Source organism: Euprymna scolopes, chromosome 29 (assembly GCF_053919585.1).
Source record: "Euprymna scolopes isolate OS-2025 chromosome 29, ASM5391958v1, whole genome shotgun sequence".
Taxonomy (NCBI): domain Eukaryota; kingdom Metazoa; phylum Mollusca; class Cephalopoda; order Sepiida; family Sepiolidae; genus Euprymna; species Euprymna scolopes.
Window position 1 is genome coordinate 66,427,369 of NC_136510.1, and position 27,363 is coordinate 66,454,731.

General features: G+C 36.2%; 1 protein-coding gene across 3 annotated transcripts in view; it reads right to left on the minus strand.

Annotated features, from left to right (window-relative positions):
• LOC145252679 (uncharacterized) overlaps window positions 1-27,363 on the minus strand; it is a 166,674-nt gene that overhangs the window by 65,548 nt on the left and 73,763 nt on the right. For all 3 annotated transcript variants that reach the window (XM_080112500.1, XM_080112499.1, XM_080112498.1), the window contains exons 6-9: window positions 27,270-27,363; window positions 25,771-26,064; window positions 7,134-7,246; window positions 3,427-3,559 (exon numbers count right to left, since the gene is read on the minus strand). The exon at window positions 27,270-27,363 is cut by the window's right edge and continues 212 nt beyond it. In XM_080112500.1, the coding sequence (XP_079968626.1) occupies window positions 3,427-3,559; window positions 7,134-7,246; window positions 25,771-26,064; window positions 27,270-27,363 (634 nt within the window). The remainder of the gene's footprint in view (window positions 1-3,426; window positions 3,560-7,133; window positions 7,247-25,770; window positions 26,065-27,269) is intronic.

A 27,363-nucleotide genomic window follows, 5' to 3' on the forward strand; every position in this document is an offset into this window, starting at 1 on the left:
TAGTACATTTCATGTTAAATTTCGCGTCTGTGGACCGAGAATTGACAGAGTTATTTGGTAGGGAAATGTACACAGACAGACAAACACACACACACACACACACATTTTCACTTTTATAGATACTAGCATTTCAGCCCGGCGTTGCCCGGGTGTTTGGAGGTGTATGTGAGCAAAAAAAAAAAAGTGGTAAAGGAGCTGCTAGAAAGGACTTGTCCTGCCTTGAAAGAGTTCAAATAGACTTCGTAGCCTCGTAGGAGATGTCCTTTTCTCCTCCTTGCAACCTCTATCTCACAGAAGAGATGTTGCGAGTTTGTCTCTGATGTATCGTTATTTTCATGGAAAGTGTTCGACTGAGCTTCAATCTATGGTCCCCCCTCGCCAAACTTTCACAAGAAACACTCGTCTAGCTGTAAACACTATCAATAATTCCCCCCACTCTTTATCTGTGCCTAAACCTAATCGTAGATTCCATGAACAAAGCTTCTTTCTTAGAACTGCACGCCTGTGGAATTGTCTTCCGTTTTCCTGCTTTCCGGCTGACTACAATATGGTTGTGTTCAAGTCTAAAGTAAATAAGTTCTTGATGAGCCGTTCCATATAAGTTATCAAATTTACCAAATTTTCATTACTAATGATTACTATATTGTCCAATTTCTACTGTACACTCTTTAACCCTTATCCTTGAGTGGCCTCTGGGCCTTGATAATGTGGTGATGCCTATGTAAAAAAAAAAAAAAAAAAGGAAGGCAGGCTTGAACCCATACGCAAGGGAGGAAAAGAATGGGAAAAAAACGTGACATCTTTGCTGTTACGACCACCACCAAACTGGAAGTGACGTAGGTTTAAATTAAGGCTAGACAATCGAAAAAAGGGGATGACTTTCAACAATATCGGCGGAAAAAGCAACCCCTCCCTGTAGAAAAGTTGAGAGTGAAGAAATTAATGTTTTTAGCCAATTTTTCGATATTTGTCGTCTGAAAAGTCGAGTTTGAAAACGATACTGATTTTGTGAAAATCCGCTGCCTCTGTTGAAAGTTTTAGGCAGACATGCAAACATGCATACATACATTTATATATTGGTAGCCCAAATTTTCAACCCAAACCGATTAAAAATCTTGTCCTATCTCTGAATACCCTTTATGTAAAATTTCACATGTTTAGACCAGAAATTGTCTGAGTAATTTTGTAGAGACTGCAGAGGTCAATTTTTTTTTAACTTTGGCCCCTTAACATTTATTGTTTTGGGCTCAATCAAAATATTAAATTAGATCCATGTCCAAGAAACCTATATCTAAAATTTCAAATGTTTAGACCCAAAATTGACGGAGGAGTTTGGTAGAGTTCTGAAATGTCCTGTATATTAAATTTCGAGTCTGTAGACTGAAAATTGACAGAGTTATTGCGTAGGGAAATGTACATACACACACACACACACACACACACACACTTTCACTTTTATAGATATACTAGCATTCCAGCCGGCGTTGCCCAGGTGTTTGGAGGTGTATGTTGAGGAAAAAAAAAGCGTTCAATTTTTTTTTTTTACCTTGACCCCAATTATGACTCCTTAACATTTATTGTTTTGGGCTCAAATCAAGTTATTAAGTTAGATCCATGTCCAACGAACCTATATCTAAAATTTCAAGTGTTTAGACCCTAAATTGGCGGAGGAGTTTGTTAAAGTTTTCAAAGGTCAAATCGTTGAACTTTTGCCTTTCAACAGCTAAATTTCTGTCTGAAAACAGATTACAAATATTTTTCCAGATCTCAGTACACTGTATATCAAATTTCGAGTCTGTAGACTGAAACGTGACTGTTTGAATTTTTTGTTTTCATTTGAATAAATATGTAAAATTGTTTGCAAACTATTCAAATAAAAATAATAAACGAATGTTAGTCTGTTTATCTTTTAACGAATGGACGACATACAACTTTCCTTTTTGGATGAATTGTTTTTCTTTTTTAGTTAATTAAAATATTGAATAAAGTTAAATTTAAGTATAAATCGTGTTCGTTATTGTTCTCTTTTTCAATATATTTAACTACGTTTTTTCATTCTATTCTTTTTTTTTTTTTTTTTAAAAAGCTTTCATTCGTTATTGACAGTCACTGTTCGAGAAATCTTGTTTGTTTTGCCTATTTTATGTGACATCATTTTTCAGTTAACAGATCTTGTTTCTCAGTGGTAGTGGATAAGCACGGTTATTTATAAAATGCTCACATATGGCTGGCCCGTAAGTATTATTCAAAGCATCGGAATGATTTGCATATCATATCTTTGATGGAATGTGGTGTTTTATCCAAACCCTTTATTATCGCATAAAACAATTATATTCAACTAGGGGGTGTACCCGGCGTTGCCCGGTTGTTTGGAGGTGTGTGTGTGTGTGTGTGTTTAAACGGGGGTTGGAGGGGTGTATGAAGTGTGTGTGTGGGGGGGGGGTTAAAGTAAAGAATAAGCGAAGTCGTAACTCTGTTTAAATAAGAAAAAAAAACGATGGTAAACTTTTGTACCAAATCGGCGAAACCAAAACAACAAAAAAAAAAACAGCGAACAAACGCAAAACTTCTTTAAAAAAGGAATCGGCAAAACAAACAGGAAAAATTAGGGAGAAAAACTAAAACAAAAAAAAAAAACAGCTAAAAGCGAAAAAAAGAATAAAGAAATGGCATAAATAACCCTTCCATTCGGTTAAGTCCAGTCCAGGTTTTTTAAACAACTATGAAGTAATGAAAACCCAAACCGGTGTTCTTTCGTAACTGTCCCTTGTGAGCGATCAACAACGGTATAAAGTGATCGCGGGGAAGGAGGAATTTATCACTTCCATTGACGTTAACCGATTTTGGCAGTGAACCAGAAAAAGTATAGGAATCTACGATCATCGAGGAAGTGGAGAAGTAATAGGCCTATAACACACCACAGATATCGCGCTGCAGTTTGTGCATATTACATTTGCATGAAATGTCTTTATTTTCAATCCTATTAAGGTCAAAATTTGAGGGGAAAAATGAGTTCATTATATATATCCCTATCCCTATATATATATATATATATATATATATATATATATATATATATATATATATATATATATATATAGGGATTATTTTACCAAATATATGTTTAATTTAATTTTAAAAAATACAATGGTTGTTGTGTATGCTAATTGGCAGTGAATTGACATGACTTCTTCTTGTTGATATTTATTGGAAGAGTGATGTCCCTATTCAACGTATTTCTCATTCTTATGCAATATTTTATGATTCCTCCAAATTCACCTTTTTGGTTAGTCAAGATTGGAAACGATGAGAAAAGTGTGTGACGTTCTGATAAATGATGAATATTCTAAACGGAGGGAACGAGCGAGAATTACTACAACTGAATAATTGGTAAGATATATAAAACATTAAATAAACAATACATACTATATACAACAATGACTCTGGTCCCCCAAGACGCAGTACATCTTATTAAAGAAAAATTATGACGTATATAATCTTGCATACACTCAAGTTGTTCTGGGCAGCCAGGGCAGTGTACATTATGTAGATGCATTACCTGAAAAGAAAATATAAAATAAAAACTCAACAATATATGCGTGTTCAGTAAAGACCATTTTTACATAGATGTTTTTGTTTTTTGCGGTTTCAGGCGATTAAGAAGTTACACTTTCCTTATAAAGGAAAGACTTGAACATCCTATAAAAAATAGATTAAACCCGAAACGCTTTAAAAGAAAAGAATTCCTTGTTCAAGGAAAAGGAATCGTTATAAAAATAGTTAACTAAAATTGTCTTTTATGTAAAGATACATTTTTAAGTACTCCTTGTATGTTTGTTGCTTTGTTTTTTAATTATCGTTACTTTAGTTAACGAAACTAACTGCGTTTGGGAAGCAAAAGCAATGGTTTTTGTATTTTTATATTAATTAAAACTGGAATTAATTTCTGCATCTGATTTTTTATTTGTTTCTTTTTCTGTCCTTATTCGTTCTACCTCTAACATTTACTTTTACTCATTTCTCACATTTACTTTTATTTATTTCTCACATTTATTTTTATTCCTTTCTCACTTTAATTTTTATTCCTTTCTCACTTTAATTTTTATTCATTTCTAACATTTATTTTCCTTATTTCTTACATATATTTTAATTCATTTCTCACATTTATTTTTATTCATTCTTCAGTTAAATTTTTACTCATTTCTCAAATTTACTTTTACTCATTTCTCACATTTATTTTTACTCATTTTTATATTAATTTTTATTCATTTTTTACATTTCTTTTACTCATTTCTAACTTTTATTTTTACTCATTTCTCACATTTACTTTTATTTATTTCTCACATTTATTTTTACTCATTTTTACATTTATTTTTACCCATTTCTAACTTTTATTTTTACTCATTTCTCGCATCTATTTTTATTCATTTCTCACATATATTTTTATTCATTTCTCACATTTATTTTTATTCATTTCTCACATTTATTTTTACTAATTTCTTACATTTATTTTTACTCATTTCTTACATTTATTTTTACTCATTTTTTACATTTATTTTTACTCATTTCGCCATTTATTTTTACTCATTTTTCACATTTCCTTTTACTCATTTCTCACATTTATTTTTATCCATTTCTTACATATATTTTTACTAATTTCTCACATGTACTTTTATTTATTTCTCACATTTATTTTTACTCATTTCTCACATTAATTTTATTCATTTCCTACATTTATTTTTATTCATGTCTTACATTTATTTTCTCATTTCTCACATTTATTTTTACTCATTTCTTACATTAATTTTTACTCATTTCTTACGTTTATTTTTACTCATTTCTTACATTAATTTTTACTCATTTCTTAAATCAATTTTTACTCATTTCTCACCTTTTTTTATTCATTTCTCACCTTTTTTTATTCATTTCTCACCTTTTTTTATTCATTTCTCACATTTATTTTTATTCATTTCTCACATTTATTTTACTCACTGCTTACATTAATTTTTACTCATTTCTCACATTAATTTTTACTCATTTCTTACATTAATTTTTATTCATTTCTTACATTAATTTTTACTCATTTCTCACATTAATTTTTACTCATTGCTTACATTAATTTTTACTCATTTCTTACATTAATTTTTACTCATTTATTACATTAATTTTTATTCATTTCTCACCTTTTTTTACTCATTTGTTACATTTATTTTTACTCATTTCTTACATTAATTTTTATTCATTTCTTACATTAATCTTTATTCATTTCTTACATTTATTTTTATTCATTTCTTACATTAATTCTTACTCATTTCTTACATTAATTTTTATTCATTTCTCACATTAATTTTTATTCATTTCTTACATTAATTTTTATTCATTTATTACATTAATATTTACTCATTTCTTACATTAATTTCTATTCATTTCTTACATTAATTTTTATTCATTTCTCACATTAATTTTTATTCATTTCTTACATTAATTTTTTATTCATTTCTCACATTAATATTTACTCATTTCTTACATTAATTTTTATTCATTTATTACATTAATATTTACTCATTTCTTACATTAATTTTTACTCATTTATCACATTTATTTTACTCATTGCTTACATTAATTTCTATTCATTTCTTACATTAATTTTTATTCATTTCTTACATTAATTTTTACTCATTTCTTACATTTATTTTTACTCATTTCTCACATTTATTTATATTTATTTATCACATTTATTTTTACACATTACTCACTTTAATTTCTACTCATTTCTTACATTTATTTTTACTCATTTCTCACATTTATTTTTACTCATATAATGATATAAGTATATCCGGGTTCTTAATTAATATTATTGGCTGATTAAGCCATAAATACCAATTAGTAGATCTACTTGGGAGCGACATCAATAGTTATGCCACATTGCCACAAGCCTCACGCTAGGTACACTAGCTTCGATCACAAATACTCGTTCAGTAAAATGACTCACCATATTATCCTCGAACAGTAGCAAGGCCCACTCAGGTACTTCAAACAAATATATCAGTTTACGGGAAAGTTATCAGTTACCTAAAGATGAATTTTGATAACGTCCACTAATTTCGATCACTTAAGCAGACGAACATTTACTTTTCTCCGCGTTAAAAAACGATCCTGGTGTCTAACTCTGTCCTGTGGGGAAGCATCGTAAAGAGGTACTATTATACTATTATTAAAAAATAAATGACTGATTATTACAATCAGTTCAGAGTCCATTTTATGTTTGTCTTTCCTTTACGTCACCATACACGTATTAGTAATATAATATCTTACAAAATTCACCATTAACATTGAAAAACAACATTTGCAACTCGTCATGGATAAGAGACCTTAGTTGAAATTCCCAAACTGGAGCCAATAAAAAATCTTTTTAATATCTGTGTTCGATAGAAAGATCAAGAAAGTCGTCAAAGCGTCCACATATTCATTAAATTGGTTGCAGGGCATAGACAACAAAGGATCATAAAGTGCAAAGCGTATCACACACTGAATACTACAATTGCTATATAAAAAAAAAGAGAATGCTTGAAATTATCTCAGAAATAATTATTCAAGATTACATGGAGTATATGGGGAAAAGAAAGATCTCTGTTGGTTTCATGTCCCGTTTTATGTGGACGGGAATTTTTTTTTTTTTGGGGGGGGGGTCTTATGAAATTCGAAGATGTTCACTTAAGGGAGTTTACCCGGCTAGTGAAGAGCTCTTTAGATGTGTCATGTGATTCTTGTTTCTAGGATCCGTAAGCAAGATTTTTCATTCTGCATGATAACAATCATAAAGGATGAACTTTTTCGACTCATCAATGTTTATACATGCAACAACTATTCCGAGTTTCCTCCTTTCTTTCAACAAATTGAGCAGTTCATAAAAAGTTTCTGATCGGTTATCAAAGCAGTAGACTGGAATGTGATCCTGGATCCCAATTTAGCCCATAGAGTTCTAGAACAGTGATTAGGATGTTAAAATGTTTTGCGAATTTGTCAAGAAGTTTGTTCTTATCAATAAGTTCTAAATAGGAAAGTCCCATGAGTACACACTCATAACTGAAGAAAGCAGAAAAACAAATGGAATATTTTTTTTTCTTACTTACAGTATCCTTGTTTTCACATTTTAGTGTTGGGGGAGGATCTGAACATGAGGTTTTGATTTTGTGGTAGTTGGGTACAGATGGCATTTCAGTCACATGTAGTTGAAACTGCCCTCCTGAAAAACAAAATTCAGTTTATTTTACTCACATTTCAATAATACAGATTAGCGAAGAACTCTTCACTGAGGTCACTACAAAAATTGAAACAGGTTTGCACTCTTACCAGAGTATAAGAGAAGTAGTCTTCATGCCGGTCAAAATGTGCCTTTTGATTTCTTGCTATTGCTCAAATTGGTAGTTTTCATGCATTTTTTTTTTTTTTGCATTCGTCTGTCTTTGAGTAGCTGTGCATGTCTTGCTATTGCGTTTGGCATTTGATATAATAATGTAATTTCTGTGATTGCTGTCCCAGATTTTTTTCTCTTTTTAGAATAATCTTGACAGTGGAAATACTCTTCTGATGTTTTATGAAATAATTTCTGCAGTTTTCAAGGTGAAGTGATCTGATGGTTGAAATCTCATTCTGTAGTAAACCCGGGAAGAGACGCTTAAAAGTGTGACCCGTTGTGTTATTTTACGCTGCCAGTATGTATTCCTTTAAGTTAAATAATCCCGGAATTGTATTTCTATCTTTGCTTATACTGAAAAGAGTCATCTCGCAGAATATACATAAAGAAATTGTGGCTGTTTATGCATTTATGAATTAAGTTTAGATTAAGTTTAGATTAAGTTTGTGAGTGCTTGGGTGATCTGTTAATCTGAAATGATATTTACAAATGTTTCGGTTTTCTTGGGGAGGGGGGTCGTTAATGTTCACCATTATTGATGCCATTGAATGTGTGCATCTGAATTGTTGCTCAATCGTCCTTTTCTTCGTCTCAACGGACTACAGCCTTTATGCCAGAGTTTTTCTTGTTATTCTTTGTGTTTGTGTTTTGCTGGGCAGCATAATTTGGCCCAATCATCTACTTTGCCATATGTGCTGCATCTGTTATTCTTATGGAGATTACAAGAAAAGAAAATTATTTTACTTTTAATGTTTGTTGTTGTATTGCTTTTCTTTATCCCACTGCTGCCACCATGACATGTCATGTTGTTCGTGCTGTGTGTGTTTTTAAATATAAAGATAAGTGAGACACGTGTTGATTTCTAGAGACAGAATATAGAAAACTCTTTATTCAAATTGTGTATGTGTGGTTATATACAAAAATGGAATGAGTAACAAACGGAACATTACAGTCTCAACCTATTTGCGTGGTTGATCGATAATGTTCTCTGTCTCGACTGACTACGACTTTTATGTAAGAGACTCTTCTTGTTATCTTTTGTGTTTGTGTTTTGGTGAGAACCATAATCTGGCCTGTTGATCTACTTTGCCACATGTGCTGCATCTGTTATTCTTAGCAGAGCAATGTTCCTTGTGACTTTGATCCAGATTTGTGTGTTTGATTGATAAAATAAATGAAGGATTGTGAAAATTTCAAGAAAAGAAAATTCTTTTACTTTTAGTGTTGATTTCTTTCGTTGCTTTTCTTTATCTGCTGCAACCATATCATGTCATGCTTTTCATGCTGCGTGTGTTTTAAATGTAAGGCTAAGTGAGACACATGTTCATTTTTAGAAATAGAACCTAAAAAAATACTTTATTCAAATTGTGCATGTGAGCATCATGTATTTATTTATAACTTCAGTCTCGTCAAGAATTCCAGATGACGTTCACGCAGTAGTATGTGATCATGAAGCATTGGTTAATCGAGATATGTATTTTAAGATTCTCATTCTGAAGGAATTTGAAAAAATTAAAACCATTAATTTTCGTTTCTGAAAGCAAGAAAAAAGTGTTAATCTCTGAGTTTAGACAGTTGAGTCATTTTCACTTCTTTATAGATAAAGGAAATTCTGTTTGGAGTGACCTGCTCTTGGTTGTTGTTGTTGTTGTGGAAGTCGGTTTGAGGGAAAAGTTTTTTTTTTTTGTTTTTTTTACACAGTGATCACCACTTATCAAGGCCCGGAAGCCACTCAGGGATAAGGGTTATTGTAAGTACATCACGTTAGTGAGGAGATTTTATGAAGTGTTTAATTAGGGGGGCGGTTTATTAGGAATTTGTTAACATTAGACTTGAAGACATCCAAGTTGTAGTCCGGAGGAAAGCAGGCAGACGGAACAGAGTTCCACAGGCGTGCAGTTCTAAGAAAGAAGCTTTGCTCATGAAATCCACGTTTTGATTTAGGCACAGATATAGAGTGGGGGAAATTTTTCACAGTGGATTCAGCTAGACGGGTGTTTTTCGTGAAAGATTGGCGAGGGGGGACCAGGGATTGGAGTTCAGATGAGCACCTGCCATGAAAATAACAATAAAACAAGGATAGGCTCGCAACGTCTCTTCTGTGGGAGAGGGGTTGCAGGGTAGAGAAAAGGGCATCCCCCACTAAACCACGAAGTCTATTTTGTACTCTGTCAAGGCATGATAGGCTGTTTTTGGCAGCTCCTGCCCAGATATGGCAACAGTATTCCATCCTTGGCCGTACTTGGCTTTTATATAGATAGAGAATTGCATCAGTAGTGAGATATCTTCTGGAGCGGTAGAAGGATCCCACCATCTTTCCTGCGACCTTGGCAACAGACTTGATGTACGTGTTCCATTTCAGATCAGGAGTAAAGGTCAAACCCAGAAGCTTGTCAAAACACGGGGCCTCACCCAGACGAGAGCCATCCATCACAATTGATGCCAGCTGGGGATCAGAGCGTTGATGATGTAAGGATAGGAGTTTGGTTTTGGATGCATTAAAGGTAACTAGCCACATCTTCCCCCACTGAACCACGCGCTCGAGATCAGAGGAGAGAGAATCCGAGAGAACTTCGTCATTTACAGCCTTTGATGTGTTGCCGTAGATGGTCATGTCATCAGCATAGATGTCAACGAATGATTTAAGTATGTGTTTAGGGAGGTCATTGATGTAGATCAGGAAGAGAGTTGGGCCCAGGATTGACCCCTGAGGGACTCCAGCATTTATATTGCAGGCCTCCGATTTTTGTCCATCTACCACTACTCTTATGAGCCTATCAGAGAGAAATGATTTAATGATTGAGAAAACATTTCCAGTTATACCGTAGCTGGAAATCTTGTGAAGTAGACCCTTATGCCATACTTTGTCAAAGGCCTTTGATATGTCGAGAGCAATTGCCCTAGAAAGGAAGCCTTTGTCAAGAGATTCACTAATCCTGTGGGATATAACCGTCAGCACATCTGCGGTAGATCTTGCAGAGCGGAAACCATATTGTCTGTCACTAAGAAGGTTATTCCTGCTGAGGTGGTTTACTATTTCTCTATTTAATATTGATTCCAGTAACTTACTCATAACACAGAGAAGACTTATTGGTCTGTATTGAGAGGGAGATGACTTATCACCTGAATTCTTAAATACAGGGCAAACTGAGGAGGTCTTCCAGGGGGTCGGAAAGCACTTCTCCTTAAGGCAGCGCTTAAATAGTTTCGTAAGTATGGGAGCAAGTTCTGGTTGAAGCTTTTTTAACACTATAATTGGGATGCCATCAGGGCCAGTTGCTTTACTGGAATCTAGGTTTTTTATTAGCTTGGCGACCTCATGCACGGATATTTGTATGTTACCTAGCTTGTTCTGTGTTATAGGAGGAAATATGGGGAGTTGATGGCCTTCGTCGCATAGGGTAGAATTAGCTGCAAAGTTCTTTGCAAATAGTTTGGCCTTGTCTGATGCTGACGAGATAACCTCTGGTCCATTGATAATGGTTGGGATAGAACGCACACTTCTGTTCAAGATCCTATTTGTTATTTGCCAAAACTGGTGGGAACCAAGCCGCTGATCAGCTACCTTGGATTTAACAGACTGGGCATATAGCTCTCTTGCATTTTTTATTACTCTTTTACAGTGGTTGCTGGCAGTCCTGAAAGCAGCTTTAGTCTCAGTGCATCTATTACGTTGGTAGTTATGGAAAAAGTGATTTCTGTGCGCGATAGCAGCAGCACATTCTGGGGAGAACCATGGCTGGCTGTTAGGTTTTTGTTGGAATTTTTTAGATGGTATGAATTGGTCTATGCCTACAATTAACCATTCGGTCAGATCTGATACTATAGAGGACACTTCCTTTTTAAACATGGAGTGCAGAGGTAAATCAGATATGAATGTACGGAAGCTATCCCAGTCAGCCATAGAGTATCGGTATACAGTATGGTGGAGGGGTACGTCTGATGGCTTCTTACATTTTGTTTTTATCTTAACTGATACGACGGAGTGAATATTGGTAGCCAAGCTGTTTTATTTTGTGTGATAAGAAAGTGTCTTGGTCAATATTCAAAGGACTGGCCGGTCTATGCGAATTCTCTATATTTTCTGCATTAGGTGCATTGTCAACTGGACTTGTTTCAATCAAATGGGCCGGGGCTGCATTTGCAAGGTCGGGTAGAGTATTCTCAGCAGAAACCTGAGGTCCATCAGAGCGCGGAAAACAAGCCAAATGTCTCAGTGCCACTGAATCCTCCCGGCCATCATTATGCCGTATTCTCGCATGCGTAGGGTTGGTCTCAAGGAGTTCCACTACCTCGACGATTGGGTCGTACTTGCTCTTGTTGCCAAACCGTTTCAATAGTACCTCCCCAGGTTCGTAGAGCCAAACAGGTAAGGCAGTACTAGTAGAAGAGCGCCTTTCAAATTTGAACAATCGTTCGTGGGGAGTTGCATTCGTACTAGTGCATAGTAAGGAGCGAATAGAATTTAAAACATCAGGCAGAATGTCCTGCCAAGCACTAAGGAGTAGCTGTTTAGATTCCAGGGCCAATGATATTGAGTGCCAAATAACCCCATTATAGCGCTCGCACTGACTGTTTCCTCTTGGGTTGTATGCAGTAGTGTTACTGCACCCAACCCCAAGTCACGTCCGGAAATTTCTGAACTCCTCCGACACGAACGATGTACCTCTATCAGAATGGATGAAAGTCCAAAAATAGAAAAAATATTCGTCAGATATTTGATTGCGGTCTGCGAAGAACAATCACGGTAAGGGAACGCAAAGGGAAATCGACTGTACTCATCCACGATAGTAAATAGGTAACGACATCCTTTCGAAGATGCCGGGACAAGCCCCTTGAAGTCTACGGAGAGGCGCTGGAAGGGAGCAGTAGCGCGGATCAGTGTATTGTTAGTAGGGCTGAAGAATTGAGGCTTTATTTTTGTGCACGTTATACACTCAGATGTCACACACCGAACTTCATCAATTGAGTATGGCATATTTTGTGATCGTATAAAGTGCTAAAAACGCTGTACACCAGAGTGTATTAATGAACTGTGTATGGCCCTTAGCACCTCCAAGCAGGAAGCAGCGGCACCACACACTCGATAAAGCATCGGCAACGATGTTTTCACTTCCGAGATGGTGTTTTATATTGTACAAGTACGAGAGAAACTCCATTTTCCACCGAATGATTTTATCGTTTTTAATTTTTCCTCGGTTAGCTGGCTTATACATAAAAGATACGGCTTGCTGGTCTGTTACGATAGTGAAGTGCTTCCCAGCAAGGAGGTCTCTCTATTTTCGGACACATTCAACTATCACGTAAGTCTCTTTTTCAATTATGTGTAGTCGTATTTCTGATGAGTTTAGTGAGCGGGAAAAGAACGCTACAGGCCTATCAGCCTGTAAGAGGGTGCCTCCGATAGCCTTTTCTGAGGCATCGGTTTCGATAGTAATTGGTAGTTCCTCATCGATAACCTTTACAGATGATTTGGCAATGTTCTTCTTAAGTTTCTCGAAAGAATTTACAACTATAGGCGGCATGGGAAATTGTTTATTTTCAGCCAGGGGACGAATTTTGTGTGAATACTTAGGTATCCGTTTCGCGTAGTAAGAAAACATACCAAGGCACCTTTTTAACGAATTTGAATCCGAAGGAGGAGGTATTTGCAAAAGGGGTTTCAACTGCTCAGCATCAGGTTGGATAGTTCCGTCACAGATTTGGTATCCAAGCAAATTGATAGCGCGAATCAAAAACTTTGTTTTTACTCGGTTTATTTCGAGGTTGTATGTTGAGGCAGCCTTTAAGAAACGTTCCAAGTAAGTGTCATGCTCCTCTTGAGTTTTACCGCAAATGGTAATATCATCAATGTAAGAAAAAGTTCCGAATAACTTATTGTCAGAAATAAAGGAATTCATAAATCGTTGAAAGGCAGAAACCCCATTAGTGACACCCATGGGTATTCGTTTGAATTGATACAAACGATTTCCAGCTTGAAAAACCGTGTAAGGCCGATCTTTGGGACACATTTCAATTTGGTAGTAAGCCTTAGACAAATCAACCGTACTAAAAATATGATACTGGGCAATTTCGTTTACGAGATCCTCAATCCGAGGCAATGGGTACACGTCAAGTAGGGTGAAACGATTAATAGTTTGGGAAAAATCAACCACTAATCGTTTCTTTCTATTAGGCGATGAAGTTACGACAATTTGAGCATGCCACGGTGAATAGCTGGTTTCAATGACGTCGTCCTTAAGACGTTGAAGAATTTCCTTTTCAATAAATCGGGCATCCTCCGTACGGTAGTTTCGGGATTTTGTAGCAATGGGTCTGCAATCAGGAGTCAGATTTCGGAACAATTTTACAGGGGCACAACTGATCTCGGTTAGCGTGCAGATTTTTAAAGCATCCTGAGATCCACCAAAAGAAATAATAATGCCCTGGTGTAGTTTCAAAAACGGCACCCCGAGTATAATGTCCATACAGGAGTCAGGAAGTACAGTAAGGTAAATCTGTTTATATTCGCAAACATTGAAGAAAATGTTTTCGGTGCAATATTCAGACAGTTTAAGGGAAACGGCAGATGATGCCATAGAAATTACGGAGTTCCGTTTTAAAGTGGGCAGTCTCATTGTTTTGACAATGCGGGCACTGATAAAATTATCAGAACTGCCGGTGTCTATAAGGGCAGTTAACCTTTTTCCTTTTAACTCCACAGTTTCGGTGATAGGAGGGCAACTATCACCACCTTTAGCACGGGCCCCTATGATAGCAGAAGAAGAATGTGAAGGTATCGTTAGAGTAGTACGGCAAACTTTAGAAAAATGCCCGAGTTTACCACAGCTTTGACATACCTTATCACGGGCAGGGCAAAGACGGCGTTCATCCTTAAGGTGACGTCACCCTCCACAGATGTAGCACTTGCCGCGAACAGGAAGGACAGCAGAGAACTGTATAGAGTCACACTCCATTCGAGAATCAGTTGGAACAGAATTTTTAGAAATACAAGTGGCTTCCTCGGCAGAATCGGTCAGCACATTTTTAGTTCTCGTAGTAGAAGTAACAGCAACTGCTCTAATCTGAGAGGCATACATGCGAAAGTGAACTTGTTCTAAAGCCCTAGAACATTGAGTAGTTTCTATGAGAGTTAGAGTGTCTGTTTCAAGGAGCCTAGCACGTATCAATGAGGACCGGAGACCACGAATGAATGCATCACGGACAGATTCATCCCTGTAAAGGGTGGCCATTACGTTTTTAAAACAACAGCAGCGACAAGTCGATTCAAGACCTGAAGGTATTGGTCGACAGACTCGCTTTCTTGTTGTAAACGCGTGGAAAGCAGATGTCTAGCATGAATAACGCTTGCAGACTTGTCGTAAACGCCTTTCAATAATTACATGGCATGTTCAAAACCAGAGCAACCTTCGATAACATCAGCAACAGAGGGACTGATGTTTAAATAGAGAACTTCTAGCTTATCAGGGCTTAACGAAACAATAGTTGATAAGTAGTAATTAAAGTTGCGGAACCATAATTTCCAAAGCTTGTTGGCCTGAGGGTCTGCCGAGGAAATATCAAATTTATCCAGGCGAATTATCTTCTCCATGAAGAAAATAAAAAATTAGTTCGGTAAATTGTGGTGTTTTATCATAGAATGGAAGACAGAGCAAAACCTCTTTACTAGGCTTTACCGAACTAATTTCACAGCCAATAATAAATGTAAGAGCAAATAGTAAACGTAAGAGCAAATATTAAATGTAAGAGCAAATAATAAACGTAAGAGCAAATAGTAAACGTAAGAGCAAATAGCAGGTAGCAGCAGTAAACGCAAGAACTGTTAGTAACGAAATGTTGAAGAAGAAAAAACTCAGCCCTTTTAAAAAGGAAAAGGAACGTAGGCAAAATCACGTGCCATAGAAACTTTTACTTTAACGGAAATATAACAAATAAGAAGTTGAAATTTCAATAGATACAAAAGCATTAAGGACCAAAAACATGACAGGATAATATATAAAGTAAATCTTAAGCACAGACAAGTTAAGATAATGCATTGTTTTAAATTTTATTCAACGAAGCATGGAATTGTATGAGTTTCAATTCTAGAAATATTATCAACACTATTGTGGATTAAGACCAGGTGAACTTTGCTTTGTTTAATGTCGATTCATGATATAAGACATTAATAAATAATTGTTATTCTAATGTAAAAATGTCCAATCTTGTGAAAGAGACATTGGATATGGCAGTGTTGAACTCTGTTTGCTCACAAACTCTTGCTGGAAATTTGGGTTAATATATTCTTTGATACATTAAATGACCAAGTTAAGCGATTGGTGGAAACTGTTAAGTTAAATAGAATATTTTGTTTTGGAGATAAAGTCGAGATAATATTTATCAAAACAGTTATATTTCCTGTGATAATAAGGGGTATAAGAAGTATCAGAGTTTTTTTGTTTTGTTTTTTTTACATCGGGGTCACCACTTATCAACGCCCGAAAGCCACTCAGGGATAAGGGTTATTGCGTGTACAGTAATCAATGAGATAGTATTGTAGTAATCATTAGTATTGGGGGTTTTGATAGAGTGTCTTACTTAAGGGGGCGGTTTGTCAGGGGTTTGCTTATGTTGGAATTGAAGACGTCCTAGTTGTAGTCAGGTGGGAAACAGGCAAGCGGCAGAGAGTTTCACTGGCATGCAGTTCTAAGAAAGAAGCTTTGCTCATGGAATCTACGTTTGGATTTAGACACAGATAAAGAGTGGGGAAAATTATTGACAGTAGTTTCAGCCAGACAGGTGTTTCTCGTGAAAGATTGGCGAGGGGGGGACGAGGAATTGGAGCTCAGACGAGCACCTGCTATGGAAATAACGATAAAACAAAGACTGGCTCGCAACGTCTCTTCTGTGGGAGAGAGGTGGCATGGAAGAGGAAAAGGCATCCCCCACTAAACCACGAAGTCTATTTTGTACTCTGTCAAGGCAGGATAGGCTGTTTTTAGCAGCTCCTGCCCAGATGTGGCAGCAGTACTCCATCCTTGAACGTACTTGCCTTTTATAAAGATAGAAAATTGCATTAGTAGTGAGATATCTTCTGGGGCGGTAGAAGGATCCCACCATTTTCCCAGCGTCCCTGGCAACAGATTTCATGTACATGTTCCATTTCAGATCAGGAGTAAAGGTCAAACCCAGAAGCTTGTCAAAACATGGAGCCTCCCCAAGACGAGAGCCATCCATTTCAATTGATGCTAGATGGGGATCCGAGCATTGATGATGTAAAGATAGAAGCTTGGTTTTAGATGCATTAAAAGTGACCAGTCACCTCTTTCCCCATTGTACAATGCACTCAAGATCAGAGGAGAGAGAATTAGAGAGAACTTTGTCATTTACGGCCTTTGATGTGTTGCCATAGATGGTTGTGTCATCAGCATAGATGCCAACGAATGATTTAAGTATGTGTTTTGGGAGATCATTGATGTAGATCAGGAAGAGAGTTGGGCCCAGGATGGACCCCTGAGGGACTCCAGCATTAATACTGTGGGTCTCTAATTTCTGCCCATCAACCACTACCCTTATGAACCTATCAGAGAGAAATGATTTAATGATTGAGAAAACATTTCCAGTAATACTGTAGCTGGAAATCTTGTGAAGTAGGCCCTTATGCCATACTTTATCAAAGGCCTTTGATATGTCAAGAGAAATTGCCCTGGAAAGGAAACCTTTGTCAAGAGATTCAATAATCCTATGTGATATAACCGTTAGCACATCTACTGTAGATCTTGCAGAGCGGAAACCATATTGCATGTCACTAAGAAGGTTATTTCTGTTTAGGTGGTTGACTACTTCTTTATTTAATATGGATTCCAACAACTTACTCATGACACACAGGAGACTTATTGGTCTGTACTGAGAGGGAGATGACTTTTCACCTGAATTCTTAAATACAGGGCATACTGATGAGGTTTTCCAAGGTGTTGGAAAGCACTTCTCCTTAAGGCAACGCTTGAACAGTTTTGTAAGTATGGGAGCAAGTTCTGGTTGGAGCTTTTTCAGCACTATAACTGGAATGCCATCAGGGCCAGTTGCTTTACTGGAATCAAGGTTCTTGATTAGCTTGGCGACCTCACGCACAGATATTTGTATGTTGTATAGTGTGTTGTCTGTAATAGGAGGAAATATGGGGAGTTGATGGTCATTGTCGCATAGGGTAGAATAATATGCAAAGTTCTTGGCAAATAGTCTGGCCTTGTCTGATGCTGACGAGATGACCTCAGGTCCATTGATGATAGTTGAGATAGAACGCACACTTCTGTTCAAGATCCTGTTTACTATTTGCCAGAACTGGTGGGAACCAAGCCGCTGCTCAGCTACTTTGGATTTAACAAACTGAGCATATAGCTCTCTTGCATTTTTTATTACTCTTTTACAGTGGTTGCTGGCAGTCCTGAAAGCAGCTTTAGTCTCAGTACATCTAATACATTGGTAGCTATGGAAAAAGTGATTTCTGTGCACGATGGCAGCAGCACATTCAGGAGTGAACCATGGCTGACTGTTAGGTTTTTGTTGGAATTTTTTTTTATGGTATGAATCGGTCTATGCCTACAATTAACCATTCGGCCAGGTCTGATACTATAGAGGACACATCCTTTTTAAACATGGAATGCAGAGGTAGGTCAGATAGGAATGTACGGAAGCTATTCCAGTCAGCCATAGAGTATCAATATATAGTACGGTGGAGAGGTATGTCTGAAGACTTATTAAATTTCATTTTTATCTTAACTGATACAACGGAGTGGTCAGAGGATCCCAGAGGAGATAGAACGGAACATGAACACAGCTCAGGGGAAGTTGTGAGGAAAAGGTCTAAAAGGCTTACATATTGATAGAGGGCAAATATAAATGCAGTGGTTTAAGCTAGTTCAACCCGAAAGCACATATTAGGTAAATTAGGGTCTTATCCCTACCACATGGAAAGCCATCTTTGATGTAGGCACATATTCCATGCCCATGGCGATCTTGAGGGTCAGATTTAGATGTTAAGTTGGGGTATCCTTTAATTATGAATTCGTCTAGAGAAGTGGTTGGCCCTATGCCAGTTTCATTTAGAAAGAATATGTCCGGTTTCGTCTCCTGTAATTGTGTTTCAACCTCTGGAAGGTTGGAACGTAGACCCCTGATGTTGAAGAAGGAGACCTGGTAGTAGGGGTCTGCATTGGTGGATGGGGTTCTAGGTTTATTCGTGTTTCTTTTTTGGAGATTTGTCATGATTGAGGTTTTGGGGTTTGTGGAGAAGGTCGGTAGACTTGGTTGGAGCAGAACAGAGAGGGAAAATAAGAGAGAAAAAAACAAGAAATTTTTTTTTTGTGGCACATGATAAGGTAAAGCCGTAACAATTACCCACTAGTATGGCATCGAGAGGCCCTACCAGAAACTACTGTATAGTCCAGAATCCATTCACCAAATGGCAATACAGCAGCCCCAGTACTTTGCATCTGCTGATAGAACAGCCTCCTTAGTGGTTAATCCAAGGTTCGGGTCCCTGACTATCAGGCGGGTAACGTCAGCCCAGATGAAATGTTTACCTCCAGCACCCTTACTAGTGACATGACCACAAGGATAGACATAGAAACAGAAATTTTCCGACATCTCAGGCTACTCTTTACAAAGTACTACCGACCTGGAAAGCAGCTTTTTCTTCACCCTTTGTCAGAAAAATCATTCATTGGAAATGAGGACTGAACGACAAAAAAGGAGAAGCGAGAGTTACTGGAGCATAACACATCCAGATGCATTATCTACTCTCCATTGAAAAAAATAAATAAATAAACTAAAAAAAAGGTTATATCGAGGCTGACATCGTCAAAAATGATACACCTATGTTGTTAAGTTATAAATCTATGAAACTTCAGGAAAACTGCTAAATTTAAAAAAACGACAGCTGTCACATTTTTGGGAGATATATTAAATTGCAAAAAACAACTTCTGGGCATTATAGTCTACCACTAACTAATATGCTTTTGGAGGTTAAAAATGCACCAAGCATAGTCTTACATTGTGAGACTTTAAAAGGATGTTCTTGAGTAGAAAAAAGAAGGAAGGCTGAGAAATTACATAGGCAGTTTGCTCATGCATCTTAGAAAAATGAATAGCTTTGGTTAAAGGCAGCAAGGCATTTCATGACAAGGAATTTCTGAATTTCCCTCCCCTAAAACTGGGCATCTTGGGGGTGCTTATTTATTATATATGCTCACATGATAGACTGGGCTACGTTTGTCTACAAGTTTAATTTAGTTTGACAGTTTGTTTGACTGCTGTATTTTGACTGACATTATAAGAGCCCTCTTTAGCAGCGCTTAGAGTGGCTGCTCTATCATCAGTTGTATAATATCAGGATTGTTGTAGTGCCATGTCATGCATGGAAAGAGACCCTGCACTCATCTCCAGTGGGCATTCTCGAGGCCACATTCCTGCATGATGGAGACTATGCTCATCCGTTCTGTCTAGCACTTCTAACCCTAAACTGAAAATATTAAATGAAATAACAGCTCAATCCAAAATAACAATCAAACCAGACGTACACTCAAACAACGATTCGCCTCCTTGGCTCGCCTTTACAAATATCCATGGACTTACAACTAACTTAGACGATGTAGAATCATTTCTCCTAGCAAACTCCCTCGATATTTTAGCATTAAGTGAAACTAACTTACATTGCTCTATTCCTTCTAACCACTTTAATATGTTTGGTTATTTCCCACTTTGCTGTAAGACACATACACTCTCATCATGACTAGGGAATCGAAACTAAAATCAGATGACAAGGCCTTCATGTGTTTTAGACTAACTTTACAACATAACGTTAGCTATTTATATTTTCTCTACTACTCTCCCTCGACCCAGGAATATACTCTAATACTTAACGTCTCTGACAGTATAGATGTAGTACTCTCCCTATATACCTAGATACTAGCACTCAAGTACATGTATTTGGTGATTTTAATGTTCACTACAGTAATTGGCTTGGCTTTACTAGTTACACGGACACATCTGGTAGCATCACATAACTTTTCTATATTCCGTTCCCTGACACAAACAGTAACGTTCCAAACCCATCTCCCTGATTGTCAGGACAAGCAAACCTCACTTCTGAACTTATTTCTGACCACAGTTCTTGAGGATTGTGTAAAAAATGCTCATTGCCTTTTCAGAAATGCTGATAATGCTGTGATAATGATAAACATTACCCTAAATTTCCGACCTCAAGTTGAAGAGCGGTTGCTCAAAACAACAAGGTACTACAATAGGGTTGACTGGGAAGCCATCCGAGATCATATCAGAGATGCTCCATGGGGAAAAATTTTTTCCTGCAGAACCATGTGTAAATGAGACCATTGAATGGTTCAAAGTGGCACTTGAAGCGCATGTTCCCACAGGAAAGTTCTACAACAAATCCCACTTTCCCCAATGGTTTACTTCTACTTGCGTAGCTGCCGTTGCTCAAAGGCAGCATGCATACTGCAAATTTATACAACGTAAATCCAGTACAAATAGAGAAAAGTTTATAGAGGCTAGAAGTAATTGTAAGAAAGAAATAGCCGCAGCTAAGAGAGAATATACCAAAACCACCAGAAAACGCATTGAAGCACAGAAATTAGGAACTCGTGATTTCTGAGAAATTTATAACAGTGTAGTAAATAAAAAGCAATCAACAATTCCTCCACTATCCAACAATCTTGAAGTTCTTAATTAATTAAGCTCTAGTCCACCACTTCACAGCTGCTAAACTTCTGTTCGACCAACAGTACGGATTTAGGCAAGCCCGTTCTATTGCAGATATTCTAACTGTAATCTCTGAACATATATACCATGCACTGGATAAGGCAAGGGAAGCTAGGGCAGTAGTCCTAGATATATCTAATACCTTTGACAAGGTATGGCATGATGGTCTTCTCATGAAAATCAAATATTATAGTTTTACTGGATGAATACTTAACATAATTAAATCCTTCTATAATATAAATCACACCTGTCTGTTTAAATGTATGTATGTATGCATGTATGTAAGTATGTCTGCCTAAAACTTTCGACAGATTTTCACGAGATTGGTATTGTTTTGAAGCTCAACATTCAGACGACAAATATCGAAAAATTGGCTAAAAATATAAATTTCACCCTCAACTGGCCACTTTTCTACAAGGGTAATCTCCTCTTTTCGATTGACTAGCTTTAATTTAAACATTCACCACTTCCGGTGTGGCGATGGACGTAACGACAAAGATGCAACTTTTTTTTTTTTCACGTTCTTTTCCTCTTTCACAGTAAGAGTCCAAGTCTACCTACTACTACTTTTTTTTTTTGCTCAATATACACCTCCAAACACCTGGACAACGCCGGACATCCAAAGAGAAGAATCCGCGTTGTTCTCGATCGTCATAAGTCAAAACTATATGAAATAAAAGCGGGTATGCCTCAGAGGTCAATCCTTGGACCTTTATTAATATTTATAAATGACCTTCCTGATAAAATTGTCTCCGAGATGGGTATATTTGCTGCCGACACCACAATCTATAACAGACATGAAGAACAAACGAATGAACACATATCCAAAGCAATGGCGGAAGCTTTAAAGGAAGACCTCCAGTCTGTAGTGGAATTAAGACAAAAATGGATGGTAATATTCAATGTTGCGAAGATTACGCTTCTTTCCTTTAATAATTACAAGAACCTTCTGAACCACTAATAACCATGGCTAATGATACATTACCTGAAAGTCCTTCATTCAAACTCCTCGGCTTAACGTTCACAGGGAACGTGAGTTGAAACAGATACATTGAGGGCATTGCCAAGGCTGCTGCAAAGAAGGTGGCCTCTCTCTACCGTGCTAGAAAATTACTTACCCCTAAGAGTATCCTGCACCTCTACAAGGCCACCATTCGCTCATGTATGGAGTATTGTTGCCACATTTGGGCTGGTGCATCTGGTGCATCTCTCACTCTTAGACAGAGAGAGTCACCAATCTAATAGGTCCCACATTGTCAGCTAAGCTCCAACCTCTGTCCCATTGACGAAATGTTGCTTTCCTCTGTCTGCTTTGCAATTACTTTAATGGTAGGTGCTCTAATGAAGTCCTTGGCATAAATACCCACGACAAACTTGACAAGCAGCTAAATCCCATTCCTATACAGTAGAGATTCTACTTTAATAGTTTCTTTCCCATAACTGTTAGACTTTCGAATTCCTTCCGGGTTCCTACTTCCCTGATTGTACTGACGTGCAGAAAGTCAAGTGTAATGTAAACAAACATCTTACTGCTCAACTCCCTACATAGTATCCCTGCAAATTATGTCCCCGATAGTAGCCCCCTACATCAAAGTGGCACAATGCCTTGTTTGGGGTGAAAATGCAAAAAAAAAAAAAAATGTTTGTGATTCTTGTTCAGTTTGTTGGAGGTTTAGAAGACCTTCTCAACCATTTGTAGGATTGACTCTTGACGTTGTATGTTTGGATTTAAAGGAATATCAACATAACCAATGCTGGATTCTGCACCTAAATACTCTGCTGCCAGTTTAATTAAGACCCCAAAAAGCAATAAAAATATTCACAACATATTTTTGATGTGGATATCTTATTTTGGATTTCCCAAACGGTTTTTAAGAGATAATGGAGGTGAATTTAATAATGAGGGCTAACGACAGATGAACGAAATATTCAATATTGAAACATGCACAACAGCTACAGAAAGTCCAGTTAGCAATGGCACTGTAGAACATCATAATCTCTAATTGCTGAATGTAAAAATATTAGATGATAAAAACTGTGAGCCAGAAATAGTTTTAGAATGGGCTGTGAGTGCCAAAAATGCACTTCAAAATCATTCTGCTTATAGTCCAAATGTATTTGGGTCAAATATTAACACTCCACCAGTTTTGAATGATCGGTTACCTGCATTGGAAACTGCAACAACCAGTGATATGGTTAGAATAAATCTAATTTAATTGTCCTACAGAAAACGAGGAAAATCTTCATGGAAGCTGAATCAAGTAAAAGAATTTGAAGAGCCTTAAGATATAATATAAGTCAATTTGTATTGATCAGACACGAAGGAGCATTTTTCAGGATGCATCTACGTCACTTGATGACTGTAGACAAGGAATTGCAAAGTTCAGAGAAATAAGAAAATACAAATTCTTTAATTGTGAGTGCTAAAAATGCATTTCAAAATCATTCTGCTTATAGTCCAAATGAGCTTGTATTTGGGTCAAATATTAACACTCCATCAGTTTTGAATGATCGGTTACATGCATTGGAAACTGCAACAACCAGTGATATGGTTGGAGTAAAGGTCAATGTGTATTGATCAGACACGGATGAGCATTTTTCTATGTCACTTGATGAAGGTAGACAAGAAATTGCAAAGTTCAAAGAAAAAAGAAAATACAAATTCTTCAATTGAGATGAATGAAGCGTTGAAGGATGAAGATAAAGGACAATATAATAATTCTGTAGGGAAAATTGTGGTGTGACGGCAGTCACGGAGGCAGGCTGCCAAGGGTGGCATGTGCAAATTTGAAACCCGACCGATAAGGCAACAAATCATCAGGTTCGATCGCGTCTTAATTTGCATATTAATGAGAGAATATAAGGCCGGCAGTGAAGATGTCGTCAGTTGAGTTGAGTTCTGGAGAACCGGACAACGGGTTGGAGCTGAGAATGTTCGAATGCTGCCAAGAATCCAGTTCAGGTTTTTTTTTTCTATTAGAAATTCTAATAGCAACAGAAAGGAAGTGAAAGATAACAGTATAAAGCCAAGTAAAAACGAAGTTGTAGAATATAAATTGTTGATCTATGTAGAAAACTTTCTCAAGTAATTGTGGACATGCAGTTTTGCTTAATTCTGAACAAGGACAACTAGATGTGATGCAAAGAAAAAGGCACTGAAAAATATGAACGTACATGAAGTATATGAATGTGTCACTGACATGCGGCAAAAGTGTATATCAACAAGATGAATGATAACATAAACATTTATGAATGACAAAACCATAATGAAGGCTCGTCTTGTTGCACATGGTTAAGAAGAAGAGTCTCATAACTTAAAAACAAATTCTCCAATGTGCAACCATGAGGTCATGCATCTCGTATTGTTAGCATTTCTGTAAAGTAATATGTTGGAAAGAAAAGTATCCCTTAGACCACCATCTGATGTGGTGAAGCTGAAAAGATGCATTTATAGTTTAAATGATGCATAACTAATTAATCATGAGTTAACTCGTTTGAAGGGAATGATGAGTGCATACGACAATGCACTGTTTCTTTGGCACAATGTCACTGGTGACTTGATAGACATTCTGGCAATACATGTAGATGATTTCATATTCTGTGGAAATTATCTATTTCAGAAAAATGTGTGTTGGAAAATTGAAGAAGATAATTAAAATTGGAAAGCATAAAAGTGGAACATTTAAATTTTTGGGATTAAATGTTAAGAAAACAAAAATGGGATTACAATAGATCAAAATCTACATACTCCATCTATAGGCCAAATAGACATGAAAAGAGAGGAATCATTAAGGATGAATTAAGTGAGAAGACGGAACTAAAGAGATTAACAGGTCAAACTCTTCTGAAATTTTGAGAGATTTATTGCACTGAAGATTTGCTTTGCTTTTGTTTTATTTATTTCTTTTTAGGAACTCTAGTATTCACAAGAAGACACCAGCAATGTTAATCTCTGAGTTGAGATAGTTGAGTTATCTTTCCTCTGTCCTATCTATAGATATCTATAGATAAGGGAAAGTCTGTCTGGATCGATCTCCTCTTTGTTGTTGTTAATCACTGAGTTAAGAGAGTTTAGTTATCTCCTTTTGTCTATAGATAAAGGAAAGTTTGTTTGGGGTGATCTGCTCTTGATTGTTGTTGTAGAGGTGGGTTTGAATGAGTACATAACAAAATGAGCCTGACAGGTTCAGATTTGGACATTCGAAATTATCTGGCTTGATAGAACTTTAACCATTTTAATTTAATACTTTTCTTCCGATCCTATAACTTACGGCAATTTTAGCATTTCATTTAAGTATAGCAAAATAAATAAGATTACAATTGAGAAATGACAAAATGAAAATAATTACTTTATTGCAACAATTTTCTATCCAAGCTTCATGCTGTTTAGCAATTGGCAGGCAATTGGATTTATTAACAAATGTTAATCAGCTCTGCTTTAAATGATTAATGACCAAATCTAATCTATACGACCATGAAACTAACATTTATATATTTGTAGCTTTATTTAAATTCCAAAAAATATCTCTCTATTCAGAAATATTTATTGACATTACATTATCAGAAATAAAATAAATATAATGATATTTACTTACTATAGACGTTAAAAGGAAGTAAATAGAAACTTGTGAATGAACCATCCGCACATAGCCATCGTGATTGGTTGAATTTCACATGTTTTATGATGAGAGTAATGTGATAACCACTCCTTGAAACTTTGAATCTCGGATCCTGATCACAAGTTGTTTGATTTGGACATCGAAGTATAATGGATTCCTCTTCATTTTTCCATAGTAAAATATCGTATCTAGGATTATCAGGAAAACTACATTTCAATTTTGCAGTATCACCTTCCCAAAAATCTCTTGCGCTTAAAGAATAATTTACAGCTGAAAGAAAAATGAATTCATTACATTAAATAGAATATTATTAAAAAATATTTATGATGTAAAAGTATCTTACTATTTGCACACACACACACACACACACACACACACACACACATATATATATACCTACTTCTTTTCATGAAAGTATTTATCTGAATAAGAAAATGAAGCATGTAATAGTTAATCAGTATAAACGCAATTACTTTTCTAGAAATTCTATAATAGAAATTTTTTTCGTTTTAATCACATGAATCATCTAAACGATCCGATAACACTAGCGAAATTTGCTCGTGTAAAAAATGATTTCCACGTGTAATTGATATTTGCTACAGAAAGGAATGTCTTCTATGCAGCCAATATTAAGAGTTGGAATAATTGCTTTTACAAAGAATTCATTTTAACAATATAGATCACTGTTAAACAAAAGTAAATGGCTATTCACAATAAAATATTTATAATTAAGGAGACAAATAATGTTAATGCAGAGAATTATCTCAAAAGAACTAATATTGATGAAGTTATTGACTAAGACAATAGTCCGAAAATAAATATTGTAAATTACGACAATTGTCGAAAAGAAGTATTATTAATATTTAATTACATTAAAAGTTGACAAGGGAGATGAAAGAAAGAGGGTGTGAAGGGGTGGAAACAGAAGGAGAAAGGGACATAAGGCAAAGAGAGTAGAAGGGAGAAAGATATGGATATATGAAGAGAGAGCGAGAAATATTGAGAGAGGAATAAAAGTGATAGAGAGATGTTTTACAAAATGTTGCACACAGATTTTAACACTTCTATGTTGTTGTTCATGCTCCCAGGCAACATCGAGTAGCCATACTAGTTCAGAAATGGAAATGAAATCGAAACGTGTAATGCTTCCAGCATAAACATGAACACCTCCAGCGAGTGATTGCACATATATTTTTCTTTTTCTTGAAAACGAGGTATACCTAGAAAATTTTAGACCTTTACATCACATTAGCATCCTGTTGCGACACATTATGTCAGTAAGTAAATATTTTATAATTGAAAATTTTTAAAATCTATTAATATTATTCTTTTTCTTTCCTTGTCTCGTACCCAACGGGGTTCTTCTACAAAACTACATTGTCATAGCCTTCAAACAAACTCCTTTCACACTATGCACAATGCTTCAAGCAAACTACAACATTCCCCTAAAAAATAAAATCATTATTATTACTTACGTGATATACCTTTCAACACTATAAAAGTGTGTGTCCAATGACGTTCTGAACTATCCATACATATCCATTCGTTTTGATTCAATTTCACATGCTT